Source organism: Melanaphis sacchari, unplaced genomic scaffold (assembly GCF_002803265.2).
Source record: "Melanaphis sacchari strain LSU unplaced genomic scaffold, SCAv2.0 Contig2_pilon_pilon, whole genome shotgun sequence".
NCBI classification, from domain to species: domain Eukaryota; kingdom Metazoa; phylum Arthropoda; class Insecta; order Hemiptera; family Aphididae; genus Melanaphis; species Melanaphis sacchari.
Genome location: NW_020271173.1, coordinates 8,264,895 through 8,290,335, shown reverse-complemented (window position 1 = coordinate 8,290,335; position 25,441 = coordinate 8,264,895). Strand labels below are relative to the sequence as shown.

The following is a 25,441-nucleotide window of genomic DNA, read 5'->3' as shown; positions in this document are numbered from 1 at the left end:
TATACGAAAACTGTTTAATTTTTACAATTATTTCACAAAGCTGCATACGTTTCATTATTAATAACATCTACTTTTTATGTGTTAAGTATATAAAAATTAAGTTTATTTGTTGTGTAAGGTGGTCGGGGAACCTTATAACAATATTAGTTATTCAGACAAGGTTTTCTAGTCATCAGGATTATCTTGGATACGTTTTCCGTAGCTGAGGATTAGAGAACTATATTAGAAGTATTTATCAGTAATAAGACATGTTTGATTTATATATCTTTGATAATTATTTTATTTAATACAATACGTTACTGAAAGGAAAATGGCTGTTATTAATTGTATTGTTGAGTTCCCTTGTGTTAGAGGTTATTGTCGAACTAGCTACCGTGTGTCATTTTAGGATATTTGTAATAATTAAAACGTGTTAAAAAGTGTTTAGTATGTATATTTTGTGTTGGTCAATCATATTAATGTGTTTATTGTGTAATGTATATATAAAGTATGTAACAAATATTACAGTAGGTACGGCATCTGGCGTTTAGAAGAGTAAAACGCCAAATTGTTCTAGAGTAAATTGTTAACATTAGTTTTTCAAATATAACTCGTGAGTTGCAAACATTGATGTGTAAGTATGCTCATGAAAAATGTTATCGATCATACAGAATATTATTCGCCATTACGACTAATACAAAAGTTTTTAACCCGTTCTTTCAACGCATAAATCATAATCATTGATGATTAGACCTACAATGTTTTTGAACAATGTCATTATTAACTAATTTATTAATCCAGGACTGACCACCATCACGATTCTTTATAATCTATACATATACTGTATGCACATTACACACAATTTAATTATTGGTGTAAAATATTTTTGATATAATATATATATATAATTTTTTTTTTATTTTGTTTAACAAAGGATTTACAGCAAAGCTTTTTACGCGCATTGCATTAACGCCATCATCAATCATTGCATATAATTCTTATTAAATAATTTTACGGCAACGATAATATTTATATTATATTTATTAATTATTCGGTATTGTACTATTATTGGTGAAAATATTTTTTTCAAATTGTAACTGTCTACTGACATTACTTTCAAAGGTTTTCGGATATTATACATAACTCTGCAAAACAATTATTAAATTATTTTAAAATCAATAATCTAGGTTACGAACGAATATGAAAAAATCGATATTGGTCACAAAAAAGGTTTATCTGTTCTCGGTTTAAATTTTTGTCGTTTCTGAAGTTTATGTTTTGTTAGTTAATTCAATCACATTATTTGATTATTTATATAAGTTCTCATCGTCTATCTACGTCATTTGCAGCTTTATTTCTTCTGTTTTATTGTCAAAAAATCAATATTTTATAACAAAATAGTCATTGAAATTATATTTGTAAACATAATTTGGAAGTCTCTTATTGTATATGTATATATTATGTCAGAAATTGTTTTATGTATCGTTAAAAATGGGAAAAACAGAAATATATTACAGTTATTTTGGTTTTTTTTTTTTTTTAATGGATCTACTGGTTTTTATTACTACTTTAAATGTAATTTGTACTTCAACCTCGGAAAAACGCTGGTTTATAAAACCTTTATATTTAGCTACAACTTGTGATTTTCTTCAATAACAACACTTACAACATTATTTTGTATTCGTTTATAGCAGTCTCAAATTATATTTCTGGTATTTTTTTGAGAAACAATTTTTCAATATAGATACATGACTACTTGGTTGTATTTCATCCATGCTAGATTTTATTTTTTTTCCTATTGTAAAGAAGACAAATGTAGTACTATTATATCCATTATCAGTCTATATTTTATCTTCGTGGGCTCACCTTATTACACATTTATCGAATTGATAATTTTTTATTTTTTATTATATTGCATACTAGCTTATTATATAACCTACTTTTGATTATATTTAACCATTTATAGAACATAAATACGGCGTCTTCTTAATTAAATTTTTAAATTAAATTACTTAGTTAAAAAATTAATTAATAAAAAAATCCGTATATTTAAATATTTACTTTTACTTCCACAGTAATAATAATAATAATACTACGTATAGTTATAAAATAAATATAAAACAAAAAGAACTATATCAATATTTCATGTCGTATTATTTATACATCAGAATACCTACTTTAAATTTATATAATAATAAACCAAACAATTAGATAAGTATTTAAAAATTAGTTATGATATTATTGTCTATAGGTAGATAAAATAAGAGTAATAATCGTATTTAATATGTTAAAACTTTATGTCCAAAATCACCGATTATTTTCAACATTATTATATCTATCATAATATTTTACTTAATGAACACAGTGTAGATAATGAACATTGTAAAAGTATTTCGTTTTATTTTTCTTCATAAATAATAAATTGTCTACATAATAAATTATTTATCAATAACTTAAATTTTAAAATATTAACATAAATCGATTATCTCAAAATTTAAATTATATTGAATACTGATGTATAAGTAATACAATTATAATTTTTTAAGTAAAATATGTTTCGAGTTAAAACTTAACGATATCAGCTATGAAGAACCCTTTGTGCAATATAAAAGTATATTTTTTACAACATGATAAATATTATTGCAATTAAATGTATATAAATTTATTTATTTTTATACATACCTAAGTATAAATATACATAAATATTGAAACAAATAAATAGTTTTGTAGCAATAATGAAAACAGTTTTCTTCGACAGTAATAAAAAACTGACAACAATGAACTATTTTTATGAATGAATACACAATAAATACCGTTTTTATTTATTTATTTTATTGTTATACATTTTTTATTTCCGTATTAGGCGGTCTTTTAGTGTATTCACATGATATGTCTCTATACTACCTCAAAATCCATAAAATTATTAAACGCTTTTTAGAAATTAATTGACTTTAACAATGAAACTCTTTGCATTTAAAATAAAAACAAATGACAAAAATGAAAGGTTTTTTGAAAATGTTTTTAACCCAGTTAAATCATCACTCGTAATCCTTTTTGTATTATCTTTCAAAAACATGTGATGTTATTTTATTTTTGTTTTGCTCGTTTGTCAGTAAAGTTACATTATAACCAAATATTTTGTTTATGTGACGAGGGATGTTGAAAAATAATAACACTAAAACAAATGTCTTTCAAATTTTATTCGTAATTAAATATAATGTTTTAGGATCGTGGTATCCTCTGACATTTAATAATTACAAAATAAAATTATTTCTAATAACTATATTTTAAGTGAAATGTCAAAATATCAGCGATAAATACAGCATTTTAAATAAAATGTATACCAATAATAAATGTGTAATAGTGTATGCATGCCCTCAGTGTTTATGATTATTTGTAATTATGTTGGAAAGTATTTGCGTATAATATTTTATTTTACTCTTGTTATAATACAATTCAAAAATGCTTTAATAATTAAAACAAATAAAGCTATACCATCGACTTTTTATGTGATTAATAAGCAGTTTATTAAAATTGACAACTCAAATTACATGCAGTAACAACTTACAAAACTAAAAATATAAATTGCTCAAACAGCATTTAACAGCTTTTAAATTTTATTATTAATAATATAATACTATGAAGCATTTAAAAATAAGTCATTGTTCGAAGTAAAGTATAAATGAAGCATTTTTCTATTGCCTTCGAACTCATTATAATATACGCATCTACGTGGATATGATGATCATTCAAAAACCTTCTTTAGCACACTTAAAATTGTTCAACCCCAGTTGCTGATAAAATTATATAAAAATTTACTGTACATCATGTAATGAAATATGGACACTTGAGTAGGTAACAATTTTTTATACATGTTACCTGCATAAAGCTGTAAAAAATTTAATGAATGCTTATTACTCTATAAATATCGTTAAAATAATAAGTCTGTATTATATGCCTTTACCAATGGATTAAAAGGCGATTTATCTACTACAATACATTTTAATATATTTTGTCATAACTTATAACACATAAAAAATAACACATCGGCAAATTATTTTTTGAATTAGTTAATTACATAGGATAATCACATACCAATATCTACTTTCAATAATCAATGTCAACAGTTGTAGGATATTTTTTTCGTAGCATAATGTCCATTAAGTCAAAATGCAAAATTTTTTATAACAAAAATGTATATTTAAAAATGTCTCTTCATTAAAAACAACATAACCATCTTTTTGTTTACTATTCATCATATTCTAAAGCTAATATTTAGATAATTAATTTTAAAAGACAAACTTAACACCTATAAACACTAGTACATTATATGCATTCTATAGAGTGCAGACCAATAAATTGTAGGTACACTTTTTTTTTTTTTAATTTATCTTAAAGATAAATAAATTTTATATCATACACTTAATATTTTTATATTTTAAAGCCAAACTCTTAAATTATATAGTTATATATATTTATATATTTGTTGTGTCTACTAAGATACTAAGATAATTAACTGAAAGGAAATTAAAAAAAGAAGAAAAGTTCTATTCTTCGCATAAATATTTTCTTTTGAGATTATTAAAAGATGGTAATCGTAACTTATTTTTAATCATATTTAACAAAAAAAAAAATGTATTACTTGTGACCTTGAGGAAGTTCGTAGTTTTATACTCAGTAGTTTCCGTTACTTAATCTGCACGGGGTATGTTAAATACGTCATACCATATACTGTACAGGCATACCCACATACACGACCCCACAACTATGTTATTATTATTACGCGCTGACGAAACATATGAATTATACTGAAGATTTGCTTACTGCAACTTTGAAAATTCACTCTACACAGTAGAAAATGAACGTAAATGACTCGTTATTGTAATATCGTATTCCGTGCTTCCGTACTTGGGTATACAAGACCATCACAAATAACGATAGAGGAAAGGTCCGTAGAGACTCACACGAGAATCGAAATAACAATATAATACTACAAAGAAGATGCACACCTTTACAACTTATATATAAGATATTATAGATGCAAGTCAGGTTGGTCGACTATCTCTCGCTGATTTCGTATGAAAAATGTTCATAATAATATGCTTTCACACGCCGGTGAGAGATTCAAGTTAAGTTTATTTATGTATAATACATTTTAAAATTTGTATGTACAGAATATTTTTTTGAAATAAAAATATGTTTAAAAAAATGAATAAATCATATAATCTAATATAATATATTATACATAACTTAGTTCATATCACAGTTTTACAACAAAAATTTCGTAAAATATGATGATACGTTTATAAAAATAAGTGTAAAATGTTTTAAATCATTCAAGAAAATTAAATAATTAATTTTGAACCATTTTTTTTTTTGTTTTGTTTTTTCAATTAAATTATACCTACCTACATAGAATTATATAATAAATGATTTCATAAACTCAAATTCAAATGGACATCAAACAAAATATTGATTTAAAATACAATAAATATGTAATTATTTATATTTTATAATAAAGATACCTCATGTATTATAATATATTCCATTGTTTTTTTCATTCTAGTAAGTACACATTATTTTTTATGAATCAGCGAACTATGTTGAAATTCCAAATACAGATAAAAATATTTAAAAAATTCTTTGAAAATATCCTCCTATAAATATATAATTAAATGTTCAATTAATATAGAACATTTTTTAGTTTAATTTAAGATTTAAATAAGCTTATAAATTAAAAACAATGGTTTTCATCTCAAATTTTTAATTATCATCAATATACATTACATATTGGTATATTAAAAACAAAAAAAAAAGAAACATTTTGAAGAGTATATTCTTTACAACAAAAACGATTTTCAAAAAAAAAAAAAGTAACAAGTACAACTCTGTTGTACTTGTACTTAAAGTATGTGTAGCAGAGTCGGTTTGTTGACTTAATATTATGTCCTATATCGCTAGGTAAATTACATGATTATTTTTTTGATATTCATAGCTATTAATAAATGAATTATATAGTCGATTAATAATTTTTTTTTCAATATTTTTTTTTTGCATTTATTATATTATAAGTATTAAATACTTTTGTAATGATAAATATTTATACTATATTATATTAACTTTTACAACTAAAAATTTAACAGTAACTTTCTGTAAATAACTCAAAACAGCAATAATAGGTTCATAATATAGATGGATAATATCTTAAAATAAATCAAAAATATTTATACAGCGTCTTAAAATCATATACTAGAACATCTTTTTTTCGTTTTTTTTTTTTTTATGTAAGCACTTAATATATAATCATATGTAATCATTCAATTTTGTAAAAGAGTAAACTATAGTTAGAAATTACTCTTGTCATAATCGACTTCTATGATATTTGCTACTTGCTGTTAATAACGTACATTGACGAATACAAATCTTCATTCTACAGCTATAATTTCCCAAACCTGAAAACGCACTTAATAGTACTAATTTATTCATTGGGTTAGATAAAGTTAGATAATTGCATTGCATTGTATTATGTTCGTGTATTTTATTATTTACCAACAAGCACTTAGTTCATTAAGTATATTTGATAATAAGGTATAATATTCGTTTCTTTTCAGTGAGAATGCACGTGTTACATGAATTAAATTGGACGAAATTAGTATACGAACCGCTGCACAAGTTCGAGACTCAGATCATATCAACGAAAAACATACAAGGATACGACAGCAAAAACACGGAACAGTGGTCATTAACAGGCGCGTTATTATACTCGGTCACAGTTATCACAACGATCGGTAAGCGCATTATACGTGATTCTTGATTGTATATTTTATAAATTATAATACTATTGCATTATTCGTTATCATAACAGTCATACGATTTCGAATTAGATTCAAAACTGAAAGTTTCACCGACCACCACGTAATATTGCCTTTGATACTCTGTGGTGAAACATCTCTGACAAACATTAATTTTGAACCGATCGTTTTATGAACGTTTTGTTTAATAGCTTTGCTTGTAATTGTTTCTTATTTATATAAAAGATACGATTGTTTTTAGAGTTTTCCGAGACGTAATCAGTTTTTTAGATCGGTTTGTGTAATCAAAATCCTTATTTTTAAAAGGAATAAAAAATATACAGTTTGTAATTATAATGGTATGCTTTAGTGGTTTCAATAAATTACGAGGTATTTAAATTAAATTTATATTTTAAGAAAATAATATACGTAATTAATTATCGAAATTATATCATTTAATTACTTAAGTTATACAAGTAAGTAAATCAATCAAATTATTTTACAATTCTCAGAAATAATAATGGATTTCAAACATATAATAACTAATAAGCATTATGATAATATAATATATTATAATATGTTGTGGGTAAATTGACTTTTATTAATAAAAAAAAGAGAGGGAACAAATTTAATTTATTATAAAGTTTTAACTTTTACATAATGATATAATTCGATAAATCTCTTTAAAGTAAACAGATAATGAATATTAAAACAATATTTTATACTAAAATTACCTAAGTAAATAACATATTTTTCTAAAACTAGAGCGATTAAATAGAACATATTAATAAACTAAATAATATTATTACTTAATGAACTTATGTATTCATATTATAATATAATAAACAGATATATTGCTGCATTCATAATGATTAAGAACATACAATATACTCTTTTTTGAATTTATCTTTTAATTTGAAAATATAATATAATCTATACAGTTAGTATAAATAATACATTATGTAACTTTTTTTAAATGTATATATTTTATACCCTTAAGTACAATAAGAATATTTACTAAATATTTATTAAACTACAAAAAAAAAAAGAAGTCTCAGTGAAAATGTTTATGTTTTTTTTTTTTTTAATTCTTTATAAGACACTTATTTGTAAATATATTATTAGTCCTTTTTTTTTTTTTTGCCTAAAATCTGAAAATTATTTTGGCAAGTAATTAATATTAGAGAATTTAGAATATTTTTTTTACTCATCTAGAAGTTTATTATTGATTTATTAATGTCAAATGCTTCTATTTGTATCTAAAAGTATAGAATTGACTTGCAAAACTGTGCGTGGATGGAATGAAGCTAAAAGAAGTATACCATAATCTAATGGCTTAAACATCGCGTGACTTAAACCTAACACTGTGTGTTATAAAAACTTTACTTTAAGGTGGCTTCTTATGACGTTGGGGCTCTTTATATTCATTGCAATTTCTGTACTTGGCCGAATAGTCTCCAGATTACAGTGGAAATATTTCGCATTTTCACATTTAATGTGGCCACAATATTGGTATTTTAGGCATTAGCTAAAAAATTTTATTTTTAAGTCTCTTCAATTTCTTCAATCTTTAACAATAAATAAGAGAGTTAATAGATTTAATTTAAATTGTTAGTTGATTCTAAATAAACAAAAAATAGAGATAGCGAACATTTTGCAATTATTCAACAACGTTGACGACTTATCTAACCGCTTAAAAATGCATTTTTTCCGACTTTATTAGTTCTGTATGTATAGATAGATAAAAGTTACAAATAACTACTCGTGTAGGTTTACTTTTTCGTAGTTAGTAATTATGATATTTACAATTTTTATTCCTTTAATATTGAATTATTGATTAATAGGATTTCGGATTTGGTGTCTATATTTTTAGATACCTAATCAGTAGCGGATTTTCAAAAAAAAAAAAAAAAAAAAAACTGTCATCTCCAATTTTCTCTATAAAAGTTGAACAAAAGCCAAAAAAAGTCTAAAATCCTTTCATGAAAATCGGTAAAGCTGATTTCACATTGTCAGTTTGTTATATTCTTTGAAAACGGTAGATTCATTAATGGGTGTGTCACAGTGTTCAACTATCGGTAAAACTTGATGCTTCAAATCAGTTATGATATGTAATTATTTTTCTGTATGAATTTATTCTTGTATGGTTTATTTTTAGATCTACACCGACCTGACATTATTATTAGAACTGCTCATATTCCAATGCAAAGAGCTAGAATCTAAGTTTTTTGTCAAATTAATATATTAATATGATAATTGATATAATTTGTTAAGCGAGTAGGTTAGTATAGTATTGTTTATTTTACCAGAGTTATTTTTATTATTAATTGGACCACGATTTATATTTGGAGTTGGAAACATAACTCACGCAAATAAAAGATACGATCCACTGAGTGTCACTTGCTCTAGCGTTTTATAAACAATAAGCTTGACAAATGTTAGGTAATGGAACTTTATTAATAGTAATGAGTAATGGCTAATCACTAATGAAATTAAATTTTTATAGAAGCACGAAAGAAACAGACATTTACTTATAAGTTCATAATTAATTTTATTTATTTAAATTGAGCTTGCTGTCTTTAACAATATTTACGTACTCATTTTATAATACTAATAATAAAAATCGCAAGCCATTTTTATTAAGTGAAAAATAGACATATGCGTTGCGCAATAAACAATTAAAAGAAAAAAATGAATAATGATAAGTATGAAAGGAAGTTTTTAATTAGAAACTCTTTATGCCTTTTAATTAAGTTATCATATCACGGCACCATTTCCGCTTGAGTCGTTACGTTACAATTTATTTAATAAGTGACATTAATTTAGTAATGTATTTTAATACTTTTATCATATTTTATGTATTTTGGTCTGTGTGTAATTTTAGTTTAAATAGAAAACATAAAGTATTATCTACATTGATCAAACAAGTAAAACACAAATTGTTAAAAAAAAAAAAATGTAGTCATATTTATAAGCTGTTTTTTGAGTAATCTGCAGCAAAGGGATGAATTTAATTTAGTTTAAGAAATGCTGAATATGAAAAATTAAATTAAATAATGATTCCGAGTGCATATCAGAAAAATAATTATTTATTTCGTTATTTAAACAATTACTTATAAAAATAAAATATTTATGCGTATTGTAACTAAAGATAAGATTTTTTAATGTACATTTAAATATAAATTACAAATAATTTTAATAAAATTATCAACTTCACTCCAGTCATTAAATTCCCTACTAAATTCCTTACAAAGAAATAACTCTATAATTACCTATACGTTATATATTATATAATTGCTATAATGCGTTACCTTACCTTATATAATTTACTACCATATTAAATTTCTTAACAAACTAAGAAGTAAGGATATAACAATTGTATCTTAACAATTATGATAAATGATTAAATATCAATATACAAAATATATCCATATTTTTCAATTTAAATAATTTGAGTAAATAATTTCAAGCTATGAATAAAGTGAGTATTCTGATTGGTAATAAAATTATTTAAATTTCTCAATTTAGTTTTATAAAAATGAACAATGTTGTTATTTGCAAAATTATCAAATTATTAAAAGGTAGCTTAAACGATGAGCAACAATATAAAAATTCAAAACAAATTTAGATAATCAAATAACATAAAATAATAAATAACAGTATATTTGAAAATATTAAACTTTCGAAGTATTTCCTAAGTTAAATAAAATCCACAAGAATAAAACCTAAAAATTGTTTACTTTTATACATATGTCTTACATTTTTTTTTCTTGTTTTGATGTTTAAATAGTTATTGAAACTTTATAAAAGATAAACATAATATTTTCTAACTACCTTATAAACTTAACTTCTCGTCAAAAAAACTATTTGCTATCAAATAAAACGCAGTACAAAACAATATAAATAAAACACAAAAGAACATGCATTAAACCCAAACGTTGAAAAACGATCAGACAAAAATATTGCAATTTACAAATATGAATATAACTTAATGATTTTATTATAACTGTAACTAATACTTCAAAAGTAAACACAATTGAATACGAAAACTTTGAATTGGTTCAATATAATATGTACATAATATTATGTACAATGTACAACGTACAACGTACACTATACAAACACATAATATATGTATATATTATTAATACAATACATTCGTACACCATGTATAAACATAAATCTATCACTTAAATCTAATACGAATATAATGTATTATGAATAGTTTCATTAGATAAACAAACACACACTACTTTTGAATTAAAAAAAATATATATATATATATAAAATATTTATATTTATATTCTAACATAGGTGCAAGCAAGCTTATATTTTTTTTTGTTTGTATAATTTATCATACTATAAAAAACGTGCAGTTTAATTTATTTATCTATTTGTAAACTTTAAACTTATAAAGTTATAAGCTTCAAATTAAAGCAGTTTTAATTCGGTACCTCTAATGGCTATAATCAAGATTTTTACTCGGTATATTTAAATGCGATTCTCGATATTTTAATTCTCTGAATATGTACATCATAAAATATTCATATGTTATTAAGTTGTATCAATCACTTTATCTTACAAATGATTAGTTGAAATTATTAGTATTTTACAGAAAACTATGGCCAACTTTACTTAACTAATTATTTTTATTTATTGATTATTTTTATGCATTATATGATTTACTATATTCACAATACTTTGGCTGTTCTGAGTTTTATGAACTTCTAATCTCGTATATTCATAATTCATTATAAATAGTGAATATTATAGTAGAAAATATTCATTATCAATTTCAAAAAGTATAAATATTTTTGAAAATTATATTATATTTTGAATCGTTATCATAGTTTAATTTAATTTTACTTTTTCAAGTAATTAAAAGAAAATGTAATTTTCTATTTATTTATCTAAATTATTCTAGAAATGTTAACATAAAAAAAAAAAAAAATTGTGAATACTATTAGTTGTGTACTTCTCATTAATTCTTTTTTTCGTGGTCTAACAATATTCATCAATAGAGATTGTAATTAAATATTTTTGACCTGTCAAAATTATTTATAACCTTCTTATAGACATTAATATCAATTATAATTAAAATAATAGTTAGATAGTTAAATATTCTAATTTAGAATGTATTCATTTAAATGATTTTTTTTTTTTTAGTTTAATACGTAAGTAATTTTTAAGATCAAAAATAGTTTATTTATTTCCCTTCAATAAAATAAGGTATAAAACAAAGAGTCTAAAAAGTTTTAAAATATACAACCAACGTATATATTATTATTTATTACTAAATGCAAATTTTAGAATAAACCAATAATTAAAATTTTTCTTATTATATAACTTATTAGGTACTAAACAAAAACTAAACCTTTATAAGTTATAAAATTTTACAAACATATATAATTTTTACAATACCGAGTGCTTCGATTAATAATCAATATTCGGTAGGTATCATAAAATATATTAATAATTTGAAAATTTATTTTTTTGTGATTTAAAGTCATTACTTATATTTTATATTGATTAAAAAGAACTAATCAATTGGGTTTATTTAATTACTTTGGATTTGAGATAATTTTTATGTATTTACAATTTATAATAATTTTCTTCACTAATACTAGAATTATTTAAATGGAGCGATTAATTTTACAATGATGTGATATTACATTTTTTTTTTTCATTTTTTATCATCTATTCTTGGAATAATGAAAATGTATTAATATTTAATCCTAGGGGTGGTTATTCATTATTAAATTATATCTATTTGGTATATTGAATTATCAAAAATAAAAAAATTTAAACTTAAGACAAAAAAAATATATATCTTAAATAATTAAACTTGGTGATATAAGCTGACAGACCATTTTCGCTCAGAATTATTTTTCATATACAATGATACATCTCATTGAATTAAAACTTAATAGTTACGTCTATTTCAATGAAAAAAAAAAACAAAATACAAAAACGATAATATATTGCAGAATTATGAGAGCTTATTGTTAAAAAAATCACTCTTATAACGTATTGTGATAATTCTCGTATAAATATAACGCAGAAATTAATGTTTAAACGAGTTTTATTTAATTTTCAAAAATTTTAAATATTATTTTAAATTGAATCATTTTATAAAACATATTTGTCTCTTATTCGCTTAATTGACTTTTAAAAAAAAATATATTATGTATATTTATTCACAAAACGAGTGTATTATTTTCAGGCTACGGTAATTTGGCACCGAAAACACCAGAAGGCAAAATCGTAACTATGGTCTACGCATTATTCGGCGTGCCGCTAATGTTGCTGTGCATATCAAATCTGGGGTCCCTGTTGGCCGGCACTTTTCAGTTCGCATACTCCCACTCGTGCTGTTTCTCCAAAAGGAAATCGGGTAAGGGAAAAAATTTAATTTAACATATAATAATAATAATAATAATAATAATAAAAAAAGTACCAGTCGTTGTAGGGTTAAAATTTAATATTATCACGTCTGCAACGTACACCTCTAAATATACGTATATTATATGTTATACGTATTCGAGTGTACCTCCCAACTACCACATCCAATGGACCCTACAAAAATCACGGATATCACGTGCACGGGGATAATGAAGTTCCGCTTCGACTTGATTGAATACCGAGACAGTGTTATATAACTTTATACATATCTACACGTCTTATACACACACACACAAATACACACATGTTTGTGTATATACATATATATATATATGGTTATATGTATATACACATGTGCGTGTGCGTAACATAAATATATAAGTATACGGTTTGTGTACATTATCAATTGTAATATCGTTAATGGGTTTTCATATTTAAGCTCCTCCCCCGCAAACACGGAACAAAGTTTTTTTTCTATATAAACGCGGTGCTTGTATATTATTATAATAATACGCCAAACGCACATTATTATAAATAAATAGTCTGTATACATATAGTTGTGTAGTAGGTGAACAAGAAAATCTAATTTTGAGACTAAAACGTATTTTTCTTGTAGATAATATTACTCTGACCTTTTCACGTTCCCATACACTATATTATATAATATATTATACTGCTTTATGGAAGATTACTTAAAGAAAATTTCGCGGTGCGCCAAAGGTATTTTTTATGACTATATAGGTTTGCTTGTGTGTTTGTGTGTGCTTGTTTAAAATATTATGCAAACTAATATTCTATTGTTAACAACACAAGGTATTAAATAACCTGAAGCAAAAAATGCTCGTTTAAAATATATTATCTCAGTGTATAATGGACTAACCTATTTTTTCTGTACCGATGATAACATTATATGCATACTGTGGTTGATGTTTTATTGGGTATCGTGATTGGATATCAACGTGAACCCAACATGAAATATAATATTTCTCTACATTAATAACTAAAGCAATGGTATTATTTTAATCATTGCTAATCCATTATAAACGTTCTTATATTTTTTTTCATCGTAAAAATTGTATTGAGGTTTTTAGAATAAAAATAATAAGTAATACAAACACTAAAAAAGATAAGAATAAAGCTCTTTATATAGAATCAGATTAAGTGATATGTAAAGTTGAAAAAATTTTAAATTATGCAGCTTTGTCTGTAAAACTCAAATTTCATAAAAAAAAAAAAAAAAAGTATTCGAAAAACACTTATATAAATAATAAGAATTTTGCTGTAGTAGTATAAAGTAGTATAAATAAACTTGTCAATATAGTACTTGTTTAGATAATGAAATCTAAACTTTTCTTTGTGAACTTAATAAATAATTATTTATTTTAACGTATTTATAGAAGTTTGGTTTAAGTTACATATCTTACAATGGTATTTTAACTAGAAGTTTCAACTGAACAAATAAATATTTTACCAACTACAATATTTATTTTTATCTTTTTATAGATATTAAATTAATATAATTCTGCAAGTATGAAAACTTCAATAAATATTTAAAAAAAATAATAGTATTATTATTATTTAATATAAAACTAAAAATAAATCATTAAATTCAAAGAAATTATTTTAATCCTACCCTAGTCCATTTCATATACTTTATTATATTCTAATAACAATGAAAAGTATTTAACACATAAAAAACTATAATTATTTTAAAAATAGCTTTATTATTTCATTGTCAAAATAAAACACTGTACTATAAAATTCATATTTAAATACAATTAAGTGACAGTGATAGTACTTTATCTGTTACTCGATGTAATATAAATAAATTTATAGTCATATTAGGTGTTTGATCAGTGTTGTCTCTTTAGAATTGATCAACTATTATTTAGATCATATCACTTGATGTTGAAAATATACAGAATATTTCAAATTTTTAATTTACAAAGCTGTAAAATTGAAAAATCGAGTAGTGATCAAATGGAACTAAGGTTTTTGCAAAATAAATTGTTTCCTCTTTTAGTTAACGATTTTCACCTGTATCGCCGTTGTAAATTCAAGTAGATATCTTAGGTATCAGTAATTTTGAAATAACATTTTTGGAAAAGTGCCACTTCAAAAAGCAACTAAAAATGAGAAAAAAACCAAACAAAAATTTTCGGCAGCGCATAAATAATTAAGTTACAACACAGTATCCGTCTACCATGACACTGGTGACACTAACTGTGATTCATATACATTTCGATTGCTGTAGTTTATTAGCCCTCTTTTTTTTTTTTTTTGGAGGACACCTGGTAATTTTTCACTTTATAAAGTTTATTATCTCTGCTCACCCAGGTTGTGTATTTTAATCTTCTAGTGGCTTCATACTAATATAAATAATCTTATTTTAAAAATTATGAAGTGTTGACAAATATATATGAAAAACTTACTTTCTGGCTACTGTTAGAAAAATGAATTATTTTTTTAGTACGAGAAAATATATCATCTAAATTCACTTTGTGTAATAAATAATGTTATGAAGAGTATTTGTCAAGTCTCAGTTTATTTTTTTTCATTATTTGTATTTATGCTAATGTAATTTATTTTAATAAGTACCTACTAGTAACATAAAATACATATAATATAATTTTTAGAAATATAGTATGATACCTTTCAAAAAAATAAAAAAATAGCCATGTATTAATTAAATAAAATATTATAAGACTAATTATTGCTATTTAAATAATTTATAGATTTTAAAAAATGTTTTTTTTGAGTTGACTTAAAATAAGCAATTATTTTTTTCTTGTAGTATACAAATTTGGGTTAATTGTGTATTCGATTTTATATTAAAAGAAAAAAATTATTTTATGAGAGTGGCTATACTTGTATTTGTTTTTAATATTGCTGTTTTCTGGAAGAAATAAATAAAAACAAATCTGAGATTTTTGAGTAAGATACAGTAATAATATAATTTAATTTGAAATAAAGTATTAGCCTTCCAAAATAAATTAAATACATTTTTCAAACAATTATTAACACAAAACTACAAAATGTAATTACAAAACCATAATATATTATTATAATAACCAATGACAGAAATTTTTGGTTTTCAAACATTGTACACATTTAAAATATAATATGATCAATGTAAGTATCCTTTGCAAAATTCATATTAAGTAGAAAACCACTTAACCTAGTTTGTATGAGACATTTAATCATTTAAGTTTGAAAACAATACGTTGTCGCATTCTATAAACAATATTAAGTGGAATACGTTTTCTGATAAAAATAAAACTCAATTTCGTATAAAAACATTATTCCTGAACTAATAAAAAATAGTTTGACTTCGAATATTTTATTTACTTCCCTCAAAAAGTAAGAGAATAATTGTTTGCACTAATTTGATGACATTTTTATACAAATTTATAAAAAAAATAAATAATATAAATAATTTTTAAGACAAAATAAAATAACAAACATATTATCAATAATTATTATTTTTATTGTTCAGGTAACAATTATTATAAGTTATAGTGTCTGTTAAATTAATTAGACATTCTAGTTACATATACATAATGTATTAGGTTATTAAAATTATTGTTAAAACTAATAATAAATAACAAATTATCTGTATTTTAAAGTACCATCTGTTTTTAAATTTGAACAAAATAGATTCAGATATACTATTAAAACGATAGTATTTCTCATCATTTTATACAATGCTAAGAATAATTTCTCGATAATGAATCGAAATACGATGTAAATATCACAACTATATTCCATCAGTTGTATGTAGTACTATACGTAGTTATTTGTATAAAATACTTAAAATACAAAACGTATGAAAAACAAAATACATAACATGTATTATAAATTTAAAAAAAAAAAGTAACGATGATTTTTGGACATTTAATAAATTGCTAGTATTAAAGGACAGTAAACCTAAACAATACGCCTATTCACATAAAAAAAATAGCCTTCAGCTATTCTGGACAAACATGACTGGACATATTAAGTAAACGATTAAGACATATTAAGCATTATTAAGACCGATTACATTTTTTATTCCTCTGCATATAATATTTTTTTTTCAGTGCTCATCCATCAGTTGACTTTTTATTATATCTCATTTAATGTGTTATTATATATAATTTCTAATTAAACACTATCGATACTAAATGGTTTGCCTCTTAAACTTAAAATAGCTAAAAATCGCAGTCAAAAAGTGAGCGTTTTAAAATAATTATCACAGGGAAAATTTTTTCTTCAAGAACGTATTAACGTATGAAAGTTACACTAAATCAAAATTCGTATACGTTATTTCTTATGATTAAATTGATATTAAAACATATACGAGTAATTAACTGCGCATTGAAAAACTGTTAGTAGATATATGTAGTTTATTGTAGTATTAAAGTGATCAAATTACTTAAATAATTTATTACATCTACGTGAAAAGAAGTTAAAGTATTAAAATGTTTAATATAATATATTAATGAAAATGTCGTAAAATAGTATTATCAAAATAGTTTTATAGAAAATTTAAAAAATAAATGAAACTGTGCTAACTCTACAATTATAATATTGATTTTTTATCATTATTTTGTGTCTTAATAAATGTTTAAATTATCATGATTGTTTTTCAATAAATGATTTATTTCAAACTAAAATAATATAAAAAAACTATACATCTTACTACAATCATAATAGAAAAAATACACAGTACCTTTGTAGTCGGTATAATATATATTTTAATAATTTGTTCAGAGCAAATAATAATCTCGACTTTATAATTGGCTTTTTTATGGTAAATGATTTCTAGTAACTCTAAAGTTTTTTCCTATCCTATTTTATAGAATTTAACATAATAATCTAATATAATAAATAAAAAATTTATTTTATTTAAAAAAAAAAAATGGTTTTTATGAAAGTTTTTTTTTTTTTTTTAATTTTAAATTTAGATGTTTGTAACTCAATCATTAACCTTGATCGTATATTGATATCACTTAATATTTAAAATTATCTGTGATTTAGTGTGTCATGTTTTTCCCTATTTTTTAAATTAAATTAAAATTAAAATACGTTATATGCCCTACTGAGAATCTCAAAATAATGACATCTCTCCTGTACGTGGGTAAGTAGTAATCAAGAAATTCATAATTCCTTCAATGATTTCCTTCTTTGTGTTATTCTGATTGCATTGATTCGTCTTTTCTTCCGTATCCTTCTTAAATTTTTATTGCTCTTCTTCGTCACATTGACATAATTCTCCTCTCCACACTTGATAGTAATATCATGAAGTCATTTTCAGCTCAGAAACCAATCATATTCTCAACAATATTCCTTAAATATGGTGAATTTATTCAGTTATCATTATTATTGAATATATATTATTACGTAATCTTAATCCATATCATTGTCGTATAACATAATTTGACATCATTTTAAACTAATTCTAAGTTTCTGTTATATACATAGATTAAATAATAATATCATTTAAATATCTATATAGTAAGCTGACTGATTAATTCGCCTTGAAAGAAATCTTCCAGAATATATACTTCGCTCAATTATTTTTAAATCAAAATAAAAATATATAATAGTTAAAGCATTAAGTTTTCATGAAGTATAATGAGAGTATTCAAAATTTATATTCTCAACAATTTTTTGTAGTCAATGATTTTATTTGGTTTTCCATTTTTCTAAACAATATTATTATCAATATTATTTTTATCGTAATAATAACAATGATAGTAATAAATCCTTTATAATATATTTATATAAGCACATTTACCTTTGATACGTTACATTTTTTTCAAAGTAGAAAACCCTATCTTTTTGTTTCCCGTTTTTATTAGTATATTATTACATTGTCTACAACAAAATAAAGTGTTAACCTCAAATTTTTATCATCTCAAGAATGTTTACTTTACGAATAACCATGAATATGAATTACAATACAATTAGTACATAGTCTGCGCACCAGCTATGAAGTAGATCCTACCTTCAACGTATGTATTCACCTGATGGAATAATATAAACTTTTTTATTTAATCTTTAACAAAATTATCAATTTTAATACTATTCTATGATCTACAATTACATTGAATTTCGGATACTTTTATCAAGATTTGCGTATTCCGTACGCGTTCGTCTCGTCGTACCATTTTTGATTATGCTTATTTTATTTTTATTTTTTATCTTAAGTTTATTTTCGATAAAATAATAATTTAATATATACACTTACTATATAAGTACAATAAGTTTGAATAAAGTCTATTGCTCTTGTTATCTTAAGATATTATTTTCTAAATCGAATTTACATATTGTTCATTCCACATTATTGATTTAATAAAAAAAAAACAAGATAAGTACTTATTCAAATACAACAAATTAGTGTATAAAACATAAAACATGATAATTTATTTTATATCTATATGTATTTATAAGTTAAATACAAAAATATAATATTATGGGATTTATTTATTTTCTATATATTTTCTATGCTTGCGTTAAATATATAATAATATACGAGATTAAGTTATTCTACAACCCAAAGAATAATACACAAGATAACCAAATTCACGCCGTAGAGAAAAAAATCCATTTATTTAAATTAGCTTTAGAAAAAATTGGAATGCTAATAAAATACTAATAATACTGCATATTTAATTTAACTCATCTTATCTATGTATTGTATTTTTTTTATAATACCGATTCGGAAGTCGTTAATTTTATTGTACTTAACAGTAAAACAGAAAGTATAAGCTACTTTGTATATTATATTTTTAAACAAAATAAAATGTAGTTTTTTTTCTAGTTATTATTATTATTATTATTTATTTTTTATTTTTTATAACCTACACAAATTAAACAAAAACTTTTAGTTTTTGGTTGCGTTATTTACATAACATTTTATTTATTTTTTTTTAATTACTCTGTAATCTTTATTCTTCAAGTTAAATTTAAAACAAATAAATAATAATCAATAACTTTATTATACAAGCCGCTTATTATTGTTTACTTTAAAAATCACCAAGATAAAATTAAATACTGTATACTAGCTTGAACAAGAGCCCACAATAACATACGAATACCTATATTTGTTCTATATTATAATCTAATTTGAGACACTGAATAAGATCGCGAATAAAAAATGTTCAACTCGATGCTAAATCGATTACATGTAAGCATTTAATACAGTCAATAGACATAATACTATCATCCAATAACTTTGATAATGAGATACAACTATAGCATTAATAACAATAACGTAGTATAAATTAATAGTATTTGGTTATTATAATTTACACACATTAAACGGATCGAATTCATTGAGACCAGTAAATAGCTAAGGATATAATTTGTTATTTGTGTCTATTTCGTAACTATTTTTGAATGATTCATGGCTATCGCTTAGAACTTAGAAGGGTGGTAAAATTAATAAAAATCAAAGAACACGAACTCACATGGATGAGTAAATTCGTGAATATTTTAAATGAATTCATATTTATTCATCATATTTCGTCAACAGTTCATGAAAATGATTAAAATACATATTGAATATTTTCGAATTTGATTTATTTTTCATCAATAAATGGATGACGAAACAAAATTGAAGTTAAATGCGATGACTACTTATGAGTGATAATAGCTATAAAACAACAACATTGTTATGTTTCTATTTTATCTGAACAGTGTTAACATGCATTTATTTAAAAATATATATTTCGCATTGTTAATATTTTCGTTTTTTTCTTTTTTTTTTTATATTATGCAAACATAAATTTTACAATAATTTAATACTCTATATATTTCTCACCAAATTTATAAACTCACTAATTTTCTATTATATATAGTTTATTTTTATTTTATCAACTTAGTATTAATCATCAAAAATAATCAAATGTTATTTTATACAAGAAAATTGTTAGTGCCTATAATATAATTTTTTTATTTTTCTATATTAATTTTTATTATTGCAATAATGAAATTTAAATTATTGTTTGTACAACTATACAATTTTAATATAATATTATTATATTATGTTTCTAACTAATTAAATGATGAAGCACTTCATATTTTTTTAAATTGAATTTATTGCCTTTTGCTTTTAGGTACTCGTATATGACTTAGTTTTTTTACAATTGACTACCAATGACTTTACATATTTTCTATATTATTCATAACTGTGAACTATGTTCTCTGAAAACAGTAGTTACATTATATTTAATACTCAAAAAAATAAATAACTGCACATCGTATTATAACCTAACTAATATAATATATGAATATATTGTACATAGTCATATAGATACAATTATAAATTGTGTAAAAAAAATTAATTTTAAACTTTTGACTATGATAAAAATATAATCTATTTGCTTAAATATTATGTAATTAATTTAAACAAGTAACTTATACACGATGATCAAAAATAATATATAATTGTAATTATTATTAAGTATTATATCAAAATAATCTATTAATATATTTTAAAATATTTATAAATCTAAATTAAAATTTGAATAGCAATTTATTTAATCTCAAGTTTATTTTGGAAAACCTTGCATATGTTGACAGCAATGTTGATACAATTAGATATGAAATTTTAAATACAGTTTTGTAGCTTTAATAATTTATCAATACTTGCCAAGACCCAAAGTAATACAGCAAACTTATTCTTAATATATATACACTTTCTCTTATAAATATCCTATTTGCTGAGTATGCATGGACTTATCAAATTAAGTATTACTCAAAATCTGAGGTAGATATTCAAAAAAATGTCCTGAACTTTTCCAAAGTCAGATAATTCAACAAAGTATTATACCCATTTATATATACATGAATAATAAAAAAAAAAATAATCGCATTAAAAGAAAAATGTATAAAACTCGTTATATCTTGTAGATTTATTAGTAAACCTTCTCATTTTTTAAACAATTTTGTAGTCCATCAGCTTCTGTATATATATATATTTATTTTTTTAAATTTTTTTTTTGTAAGTTTTCTATTTGCATTACACAAACATTGTTTATTATCATTACTCCATTCATCAATGTCGAAACCTTTGCTATGCCTTCATTACAGACATGTCGTAACCTGTATTTTCAAAATATAATATTTTTATGTTGGTTCCATAAACAAATAACTTAAACGAAAAAAAAAAACATGAACTACAAACCACTGATAATGAATATATACGAATAATGTTAAGGTTTAGTTCATAAATATTAATTAATAACAAATCTTAATAAACCACGAATAATGAACTACGAATCGCGAATACGTATATATATATATATATATAGGTACTAGTGTTATCTTAATAATCAAATATAATAAGTTTTTGTTTTATATAATTAAAATAACATTAATGCACTTTCAGTTTTAGTTATATCTTTAAACAATTTTCCGATGACAGTATACATTATGATAATAGTTATAAAATTTAATTTAATATTTTCATGTAATTTAAATTTTTAAATCTAATAGCTTTTAATGAAAACATCGAAACAAGTAACTAATGTACTTAGAACTGTGTAAAAGTTGTATATTCTAACATCTTGAATATAATTTGGTGATGTCTAAGTTGCGTGCTTATTGCTTTTGTATTATTATTTTCATTAAAATAGAAGTAAAATATAGAAATAACATTTAATAGTTTCATGAATAATAATAAGTTACAAACTAAAACATTTCTTGTTTACAAAATGTTAACCATGTATAAAAGGTATTATTCTTAAATTTCCAAATTATTTTATGTTTCTAAGTTTATGATTACATTCCTTTTAAATTTAGCCCATTTAATTTTGTATAAAAATGTCTTTTGAACTCTATTCATAATTTAAACTACCTATATTGACTTATTTTTACATTTTATTCAAATTAAAAATTGTAATATCTCTACCATTGATATTTCGTACAAAAAAGTAACAGATATTTTTATTAAATAAGATTTTCATTAATTTGTAAAAAATTATTCGACTATATTACAGTTGACATGAAAATATTTGTTTTAAGCATTAGTGAGTCTTATAACTAACAGTTTTAAAATCCAAGTTCGATTTTATACTTATGTAATAATTTAGACATAAAAAAATATAATTTATATTATGTACGTTATTTAAAAATAAAGTGATAAAGATCTAATGTAATAACGATAGATAATCCAAACTATAACATAGTAAAATATATTATAAGATGTTATTTAGGTTATACATTTTAATAAAATATGTTTAAGCAATTAAGTATATACTCGTAGATTAAACAACACAAAATGGATATGCAAACCCATGCAATCATTTACCATTATATACCTAACCATTATTTTAATTTGGATTTGACTCAATTGTGGTGTACAAAGGAAGGACACGATTAGATATATATTTCTCATCTCCTCCTGCCACCATGAACCACAAATGAGTCAAACCTAAATTAAAATAATGAACGATGAATAACTGTATTGGCGTTACATATTTATTATAGTATTTTATTATCTACAATATACTTAATAGCAGCATCTCGCATATCATACTTAAAGTATTTATTTATTTATTTATTTTATCGGGTTATTATTTATTATTAGTAAATGATTTCACTCATACTTACAGTATGACTTAATAGTTTTTATTATTTTTATTTTCAATAATTAATTTAATTAGTGTATATATTAATGCGATGATTCATCAGTTTTAATATAAATATAACTCTGAAAAATGAAAAAATACGGTACCTTTATGAACGTATAAAAATTATATATTGTATATATCAATTTTATATGTAATTCTTAAGTTGTTTTTTATATAGTCGAATAGTATATAAAAATATTTTGACAAAAGTATAATAGTTAGATTTTGAATAAATTTAATGATTTGATGGATAGACTAGTCAAATTAATGTTATTACTATATAGTCAAAAAAACAATAAAAATATTGTCATCAAAAAATCATTTAAGTTAAACAAAATATTTTCTTTGCATAATAAAGTACAGACCATTATTAAATACATTGAACATTTAAAAATTTACTTATAACTGTTAATTAATTTTTAATGTTTAAAGAATTTTTTTAATTAAAATGGTATACAAATTTTTCATTATTTGTTTAATGATAAATACTTTTAAAAATAACATTGCTAAATCAGGTCAATTTTTGTTTTAATTTAAAAATACATTTTTATTCCGTATAGTTCCGTGGTCTTAATAATTTTTATTTAAATAGCATTTAGCCAAATTTAGGTACTTATATTACTTATGTGCTGACAAAAATGTATTTATTTTATAAATCTTATTTCAAGATAGGATATTATATTTGTTTATTTATTATTTTTATAAAATATGCATAAAAAAAATGTTTATTTACTCATTCAATAAATATGAATAGGGTGATTTATAATGCATGCTCACTCCTATTTTTTCCTTTAATAATGAATTTATTCAAATTTTATTTTTGAAATTTTTAACTATAATTTCAAACACCATATTTTAAAATTCTTAAGATTCATTGGAGTGCATAAAAAGTATATTATGGATATAAAAATTTATATTTTTCAAACGAGAAATTTCCTCCCCCTCCCCCTATTTTACTGTAAATCGTATAGTTGATTATTTTTCACTTTTGTTTGGTAGTAAAATCGCATTAGTGATTTAATGTAATGTAACTTTATAAATAAATTCATTTTATTCATGTGGTATAAAAAATTAATAATTTTCCAATTTTACCATCAATAATACATACATTTTTTTTTTTTTTTTTTTAAATACGTATCTAAAAATCAATATACTTATTTATTTACTGCCGTCTTACCGTAAACATTCGTCTCGCAGTCTTTCTACATTGTAAAAACAATGTTTGCACTGTAAATGAAAAATAGTCGCGGCAATTTTAAGATGGATTCAATTTCAATCAGAAGTTATAAGATTGTCTGTCGATTTATATCATCTGGGAATAAAATAGAAGCATCTCGATGATTCTCGTAGTTTTGATTTACTGTATTTATTATTTACTGTAAAGCGGAGATCAAAAATCTTTCAGACACAAACCTTCCAAGAACAACTATAAACTTTTGTGTAATAATTATAACTAGATAGTTATTTTTTTTTTTTAATGTGATTGAATTGGTTTATTTAATCGGCATACTTCCTATATTACACTATTGATATTTCGTTGGTTGAACGTACCCCTTTATTTATACAGACCATATTATAATCGATATGTTAAGTATATGGATTACACTGAAACAAGTCAAGTGAATACATAATATTGTGTTAATACAAATT

At 22.7% G+C, this 25,441-nt stretch overlaps 1 protein-coding gene across 1 annotated transcript in view; it reads left to right on the top strand.

Annotated features, from left to right (window-relative positions):
* The window catches only part of LOC112595821, a 124,019-nt gene that overhangs the window by 71,591 nt on the left and 26,987 nt on the right, over positions 1-25,441 (top strand). The window contains exons 2-3 of the mRNA XM_025341187.1: positions 6,591-6,767; positions 12,994-13,164. Coding sequence (XP_025196972.1) covers positions 6,596-6,767; positions 12,994-13,164 — 343 coding nt within the window. The 5' untranslated portion in view covers positions 6,591-6,595. The remainder of the gene's footprint in view (positions 1-6,590; positions 6,768-12,993; positions 13,165-25,441) is intronic.